The following is a 7386-nucleotide window of genomic DNA, read 5'->3' as shown; positions in this document are numbered from 1 at the left end:
CCTCCTTGGCCCCACCGTTTACAGGTGTCCCTGGGCAAGTCTCCTAACGCCCTGAGGCTGAGCTCCTCACAGGCCAAGTGTGAACGGTGGTGCCTCAGAGCCGCGTCCCGTGGATCCCACCGTCCCAGATTTCACGTTTACCTGAACCGTTTACAACAGCTGGAGGGAGAGAGCCAGAGCATGTGATTGCGCTCAGAGAATATGTATCACAGGGGAAGGCTGCAAAGGGAGAGGGAGGCCAAATTTCTCAGAGAGGGTGAGCTGCTCTGCCTTCTTGGTTTAATTCAGTCGTTCATTCCATAAATATTTACTGAGCCCCTCTAGGGGTGAATAAAACAGACAAAAGCTCCTGCATGTATGGAGCTCACATCCTAACGAGAACAGATTTTCATGCTTAATGGTACCTTTCCTATTTTCCATGCAGCTGGTGCCAGCGGCCTCTTCCTTTGCTGCCGAGCAGCTCCAGGGCTGGAGGGAGTGCCCACTGCTGTGCAGAGATGCTACATCGGATTGATTGAAAGGCTGGTCTTGACTAACTCCGTCTACAGGTGAGCCTCACTTTCGGCATTGCGTTGCAGCCCCCCCTGCACCCTCAGCCTCCCCGGCTCTGAGCTGAGACCCCACTGTCCCCGTGCGTGGGAATGGGGGTGCGGGTGGCATGAGGGCTCGGTGAAAGGCTGTGTGCAGGGAGTGCGCGCATCCTTAGGGGGCAGGAGGGACAAGCTAGCGATTTCAGCCACAGCGCAGGGCGGTGCCAGGTAGCGCTTTGAGCTTTATTAGCAAGCCCACTTCAGAAGCTGTCCGCCACCCCAGGAAGCCCCTCAGAGCGTGGCCTCCCTTCGTGGGCTGGGTGTCTTGGCCGTGGACCCCTTGGCGGCAGAGCAGCGAACGGCCCGGGGGGTCAGCTGCAGTCCACACCCGCGTCTTCGCTGTGGTTGCAGTTGTGAGAGCCCCAGCTGTTCTTGTTGCAGTTCCACAGGGTCGATTCTGACCCTCGACACGCAACGTTGTCCAGCCAGATGGTCCCAGTGCCTGGACGCGGAAAAAGCAAGCGGGGAGAGGAGCGTGGGATTAGGGTCCAAGCAGCGTGGCCCGTCTGTCCGCAGGGGCTTCCACGGGGAGCTAGACGGCCCATTTCTCCCACATGTGCCCAGGCCCACTGTGCTGACGGCGGGTCTGCTCTCTCACGATGGCTCTGCCTCTGTTCTGCTTTCGACCCTTTGACAAAAGTCTCATCCGAGTATTCAATATGTAACCCAAGCATGATTTGAAATCTCCTCCTAGGGATCTCTAGGCTTTGTCTCTTCCTTAAATGCCTTTGTAAACAGGCCATTCACGTGTTCTAAAGCATTCACACCTTCCTCAAACCCCCTTCCTTCTGATATAATTGATTCCAGATCAGGAGCTCAGAGGAATTACTGGATTTTTTGATTTTGGTAATTGACACTACAGTGTGACCACCTATATAGGCTTAATCTGTTTGAGGAAAATGTGTATTTTAAAGGAGTTTTGTAATCTAACTGGACTCAGATTGAAAAGTAGGTATGCACTTTGGTGGGGTTGGGGGGAGGGGTAAGGGCAGAGAACATTTTGGGGGGAGAGCAGGAGAAAACGGGCCTAGTGTCCCTGCCAGATCATCTCAGAAATGGTCTCAGGCCTGGGGCTTAACTCTTTTGTTGAAAGTCTAAACCTTTTGCTGCAAGACATAGCTGAGTCTCTAGCACCCCAGGACATCTTTCCAAAACTGATTTTAGGAAGTCCCTGCTCTGATTCGTTTTCTCTTCCCTGCACACCTTCCCCCTGAAGATGATCAAGCTTGGGCCACCTAGACCTTCAGGTTCCAGAGAGCTGGGATGACCACTGCGCTGGCCTGCCCTGCAACCTTCTCTGTTCTCCCGGCTCCAGGCCCTCAGCTCTCCAGAGAGTGTCCCTCACCAGCACCCTCCGACACATGGCATTCTGGCTTTAGGGCTGGACAGACAGCAACTCAACCAAGCCTTTGCTGTCCCTCTGGGGAAGAGAGCCTTCTTTCTCCTGGGGCTGCCAAGTCTGAAGGATGTAAGCCGGGGCCCTGGGCTGCAGAACTTTTCAGTTGCTTGAACCAATCCTTTTCTTTTAACCCAACCAAGCTGAGTCACTTGCAACCAACGGTTGCCAACGCCCTACCAGGGAGAGAAAGCCCACATCTGCACCTCAAGGAAAGAGGCTCCTGATTGAGGATCGATTCACTTACCAGCTCCCACGTTGAAAATGGCAGTTCCCGAAGAGTAACCCAGCATGCGGCAGAAGACGGTGGCATCTGAATTGTCCCAGTCATCATCGCAGATTGTCCCCCAGGCACCATTATAGTAAATTTCAGCCCGGCCTCGGTTCCTAGAGCCAGCAATCCGGACGGATACCATGGATTCGCCTGGATGGCAAAACACACGTGGGAGAGGTGAGGGAAGCAGCCCGGGGCTTTGTGTGAATGCAGGCTCTGCCTTTTCATTTCTGGAAGTCCTATAGTTAGGGAAAAGCAGCCTCCTGCTTGGCTGCCACCACAGCTGGGGAGATCCCTCATTCTGGCACCAGCACAACCAGCGGCCTCTGTGCACCTGGGCCTGCAGGTGTGAGGCCATGGGGGCAGGTCCCCCTGCAGCTGGCCTTGCAAATCCAGCCCACCATGTTTTGCCTTGTGTTGTCGATAAAAGAGGGGGAAGAAAGAAGCGAGGGAGGGAAGAAGGTGTTATCTGTGGCTCTGTGCCACGGGCAGGCTTATTCAAGGGACAAGCCCTTAGCTTTCCCCCCAGATGAGGAATCTTTCTGAGAACCAAGGCCTCTCCCCCTAGCACACCTTCCCTTTTCCAGTACAGAGTAACCTCTGAAACACAAGTTAGAGAGAACAGAAATAGCAGTTACCTTTTTGACCTTTTTCTCCCTTTGCTCCTTGCGGCCCAGAAGATCCTATCACGAGGAGAAAAACCACACAGTTCGAAGGAAACCAAGCCAGGACCCCCTTGCCCTCCTTTGCCAGCAGTGGGGAGGAGGGGTGGGGAGGAGGGGGGAGGGGGGAGGGTCAGACTCCCTCCTTCAGCTTTGCCAGGCCCCTGGCGTCACGGGTGAGCAAGGAGAAATGGGCCCGAGCCACAGCAGGAAGAATTTAAGCTCTATTAGACAGGAACATTCAAGAGACCTGGAGTTGGAAGTCTCTCCTGCCATCAGTCATGGAGACTGTGTGGTCCAGGGCCTGACTGGGCGTGGTGCCAGCACATGGTCACCTGCCTGCCACTCGGAATGCCCGGCCGTGCCTTATTCACCTCTGTAAGCTCAGCGCTGAGGGCGACCCAGCACAGGACTTGTCCGCAGAACCACTAAACCTCTACCCTTCTGGTTCTGAAAACGCCCAGCACCTTATGACAGGCCTCTCCTTAGCACCCTCACGTTGGAAACCGAGGCCTTACCTTTCGCTCCGGGCTCTCCCTTTCGGCCGTCCGGTCCAGGTGCCCCCTTGAGGCCGACCAGGCCTGGGCTTCCCTTCTCTCCCTTCACGCCTGTAGGGCCTGCGGAGGAGAGAGACCACCTCCATCAGATGCTCTGCTCTGCTTTCCAGGGGGGACCAAGGGCCTTGGTGTTTAGTGCATGAGTTGTCCTAAACCACCAGGTGCCCCCCCCGCCCCCATCGATGGGCTGTTCGAATGTGCAGCCCGTGCAGACGGGGCGCTGCCCTGACCCCCCGACTCCCGTGTCGACTCTGGTTGAGGACGAGCGGGTGAGAATCGCCGACAGTATTCCAAGGCTGTTGGTCCTCGTTGGACGGCGTAATTGTGTGGACGTTCTAGCCATTCTGGGAGAATTTGCTAGAACATTTCTAGGATTCAATTTCTCCTTCAGTGAGTTAGAATAGGGATAGAATATCCAGCTCAGGTGGAAGGAAGACTGCTCAGGAAATATGTCTGAGGAGTGTCACTTCGGCTTCTCAGGGTAGGGCTGGAGAGAAGGCTAATTTGCTAGAACATTTCTAGGATTCAATTTCTCCTTCAGTGAGTTAGAATAGGGATAGAATATCCAGCTCAGGTGGAAGGAAGACTGCTCAGGAAATATGTCTGAGGAGTGTCACTTCGGCTAAGGCTAGAAGTGCCGTGGGCGGGGCACGGTAGCCAACCACTGGCTAAGGCGGGGGCCGCCAAGGGCCGTGATGATCGTCCCGTGAGAAGCAGCGGAGGAGGGGGGCGCCTTGAGGGCCCAAGGGTAGGGGGAGATGGACCGCAGCAGATGTGGACAGGCAGATGGAGGCCACGCAACCAGCCTGGCAACTGGAGAGGAAGGTCGCCCGGCTCCTCGGCGGCTGCGCGGCCTGAAGCCACCACCGGGGCCAGTCCTCCTGGCCTTTTTTACCCTCCACCCCCTCAGCCCCCGCCCCTCTCTCTACACCCCTTCCCCACGCTTGTCACCCAAAGAGTCTGAGGCTTGAGCGATAGAGCCCTGGAGGCGGAGACACTCTGGGGGAAGGTTACTGAGGTTCCCGCCGTGATTTCGGGGTCGACAAGACCCACCCTTGCAGCACAAGCCCTTCCAGTCGTCACTGTGAGAAAGGAAAATGCAGCCGGCACTTAACCTGGAATTCCTGATTCTCCTTTTGTTCCTTTCTGTCCTTGAAGTCCTAAGATCAAAATACAAGAAAGGGGGGGAAGATAATAAAACTTAGATATTAGCCGCTTTTAATCTTAGGCAACCTCTACCTTCTGTCTGATTAATGCAGAAGGAAAGCTACATTGGCTCTCCACGATTGTTTAAAGCCTCTTTAGCAGAGCATAAAAGTAGACAGACTGCAGATAAATGGGGACGTGTGTTGGGGTGAAATAGAAATGTATCGGATGAAAGTCTAGGTTAGATGGGCAGACCCCGGACTCAGTGGCTGGCCTTCCTTGTCCAGAAATAACCTGACTTGGTGTCTAAATTCAATCCCATTCCTTTCTGTTGCATTTTATTGTAAGAGAATTGAGAGATATTTTGAAAATAAAGTTATTTTTATTTCTAAAAGACTGTGGAGGAGACTCAGTGGCCACTAGGAGCTTTGGGGGGCCCTCACCCTCAGTAGATATTCCGTAGCGTTTATTGGTTTATTTCATTGTGGCCCCCAGTGTAGCCAAAGGGTCTCACGTCCAGAAAATGGAAAAATAACCACTGCAATCATTGGGGATGATCCTCTTTGTAGTTCTAATGTGAAAGTTGCTTCCTTCCTTCCTTCCTTTCCTTCTTCTTTCCTCCCATTCATCTCTTTATTCACTAACTTACATGGAAGACCCACTATCCCCAGCACCATGCTGGGTCATAATTTATTGTGGGATAATAATTTATTGGTTTAGCAACTCCATGGTCTCTCAATTTTAAGTGCAAATATTGATTTTATTTCAGAGAAACAGGACTCTCCAAGACAAGTTACACAAACCTGGGGAAATTAAAGCTCATTACTGACCATGAAGGAACAGTTACTAGAGGGTAACAGTGGGAATGCGCTCCCACCATGCTCTTGACTGGTATCCCTCCCGACACGCCAGCTCAGTCTTAACCAGGAGCCCACCCATCTGATGATCACTAGAGACCCCAGGGAACTCAGTTACCCTCACTGCCAATTGCCTGGGGGAAGTTCCTGCCTTCCACTTCAGTTCCTGGCTTTCCTGAGCACCTACTGTGTGCTGGTCAGTGGAGGGCAGGCGAGGGGCCTGGTAGGCCTCTTCAGGATCCCCTCTTGGAATAATGAGCGAGGAGTCCTGGCTCCTGGCAGCCTTTCAGAGGGCTCGTCTGAGGCCGGGCGCTGCCTGGGGAGGAGGGGCCGAGGGCCGAGGAGCTAGGAGCGGCTGCTGCAAGCCTGGGCACCGAGGGAAGCGGGAAGCCCTGGAAAGATCTGAGAGGGCAACTACTTCTACCCCGCATGTTTGAGATGAGGACCAGATTGAGGCTCAGAGAGCGTCTTCTAAAAGCTGGAGGGACCTTCGAGGTTGGCCCTGGCAGACAGGCCCCAGCTCACCCCACGCCAGCTGTGCCCGCTCCGGTCCCTCCGTTTGGAAAGCCTCACCGCTTCGGTCCCCTGGGGAGCGGGATCAAGGCTGTGAAAGCTGCTAAGACGCTAGATGTTGCTCACCCTGAAGCCTTCTCTGGCCTCGCCCGTGGCTGACGCACTTCCTCCCAAGGCAGCACAGGGGCCAGAGTCAGAGAGCCTGGGCTTGCGTCTGCCTCTGTGACCTCGAGCCAGGCTCCCTCTCCCTTAGCCTCACCTTTCTCCTCTGAGCCTCTGGCTGCCTCGGGGTGGTTGTCAGACTGAAATGAAGCTGTCTGTGTCAAGTGCTAAACCTCGCGTCTGACAAGCAGTGCCACGAGGACCCCGGGACCCTGTCGGCACGTGTCCGTCTCTCCTCCAGCGGAGAGCGCCTGGGACGCTGTCGCTGAAACCCCCGCGGGAGCTCCAGGCTTGATGCCCAGCAAGCCCACCCCAGATGTTTGCCGTTGACCTCAGGTGGCCCAGCACGGGCAGTAGATGTGTCCCCTCTGCTTTACCTGCACCTGAATTGCAGGTGTCAAGATGAGGGAGGAGAAACCACATTCAGAAACATGTCTTTGGTTATTCAATAGAAAAACGGTTCATATCTAGACTCTTGACCCTCTGTCACATCCTAAAGGGTGCCATACTGCACAGATCTCTACCTTAAGAGCCTGTCCCTAGACGCAAGGTTGAGGGACACCTGGCACTGTGATCTCCCCTTATTGCCTCTCCGCCACCGAAGAAGTCTCCAGAGCACTGAACAACAAATGTCCTCTGCAGACAGGAGCCCTAGGGGAGCCCCTGTTCACGAGGTCCACGGTCCCCAAGGCCTGACCCTTCCGCCTCGTTTCTCACACCCTCCCTCCCAGACCCCCACCTCCTGGGGACTCGACCTCTGCTGCTGCGGGCCCTGCACTAGGCACCACGCCAGGAGCTTCACATGCATCTCTCAGCTTCCCAGCAAGGTCGTGCCATGTCCGCCTTTACAGAGGAGGAAGTCCACAGGGACGCTAGGTGACTTATCCCAGGTCACGCAGGGAGGGAGTGGTGACATTGGGGTTAGGAACCAGGGTTGGCCTCCCACTGGGCACTGTGGCTGCCCGTGTTCCAGCAGCATGGCAGCTCTCCACTTCCTGGAGCTTCACGTGGGCTCTCCACCTTGTTCCAAAGACTCCCAGTGGCCTTAGGCCATCCCTTACTCCTAAATAAGTCGTCAAACTAGAGTGGGCGTCAGAATCACCTGCACAGGGTTTGTTAAAAACAACTTGCTAAGCCGCGCCCCCCCTCCACCCCGGGGTTCCTGATTCACTGCATCTGGGCTGGGAATCTGAGACGCTGCATTTTTTTTTTTTTTTTTTTTTTTTTTT

The 7386-nt window shown here is 54.8% G+C and overlaps 1 protein-coding gene across 1 annotated transcript in view; it reads right to left on the bottom strand.

Moving 5' to 3' along the window:
• Positions 1 to 901: 901 nt before the first annotated feature.
• Positions 902 to 7386, bottom strand: part of MARCO (macrophage receptor with collagenous structure) — a 32036-nt gene continuing 25551 nt past the window's right edge. Inside the window, exons 9-13 of the mRNA XM_024115060.1 lie at positions 4595 to 4639; positions 3441 to 3539; positions 2899 to 2943; positions 2234 to 2410; positions 902 to 1032 (exon numbers count right to left, since the gene is read on the bottom strand). Of these exons, the coding sequence (XP_023970828.1) occupies positions 902 to 1032; positions 2234 to 2410; positions 2899 to 2943; positions 3441 to 3539; positions 4595 to 4639 (497 nt within the window). The remainder of the gene's footprint in view (positions 1033 to 2233; positions 2411 to 2898; positions 2944 to 3440; positions 3540 to 4594; positions 4640 to 7386) is intronic.

Source organism: Physeter macrocephalus, chromosome 2 (assembly GCF_002837175.3).
Source record: "Physeter macrocephalus isolate SW-GA chromosome 2, ASM283717v5, whole genome shotgun sequence".
NCBI classification, from domain to species: Eukaryota; Metazoa; Chordata; class Mammalia; order Artiodactyla; family Physeteridae; genus Physeter; species Physeter macrocephalus.
The sequence above is the reverse complement of the archived record's forward strand: the minus strand, read 5'-3'. Positions and strand labels throughout refer to the sequence as shown.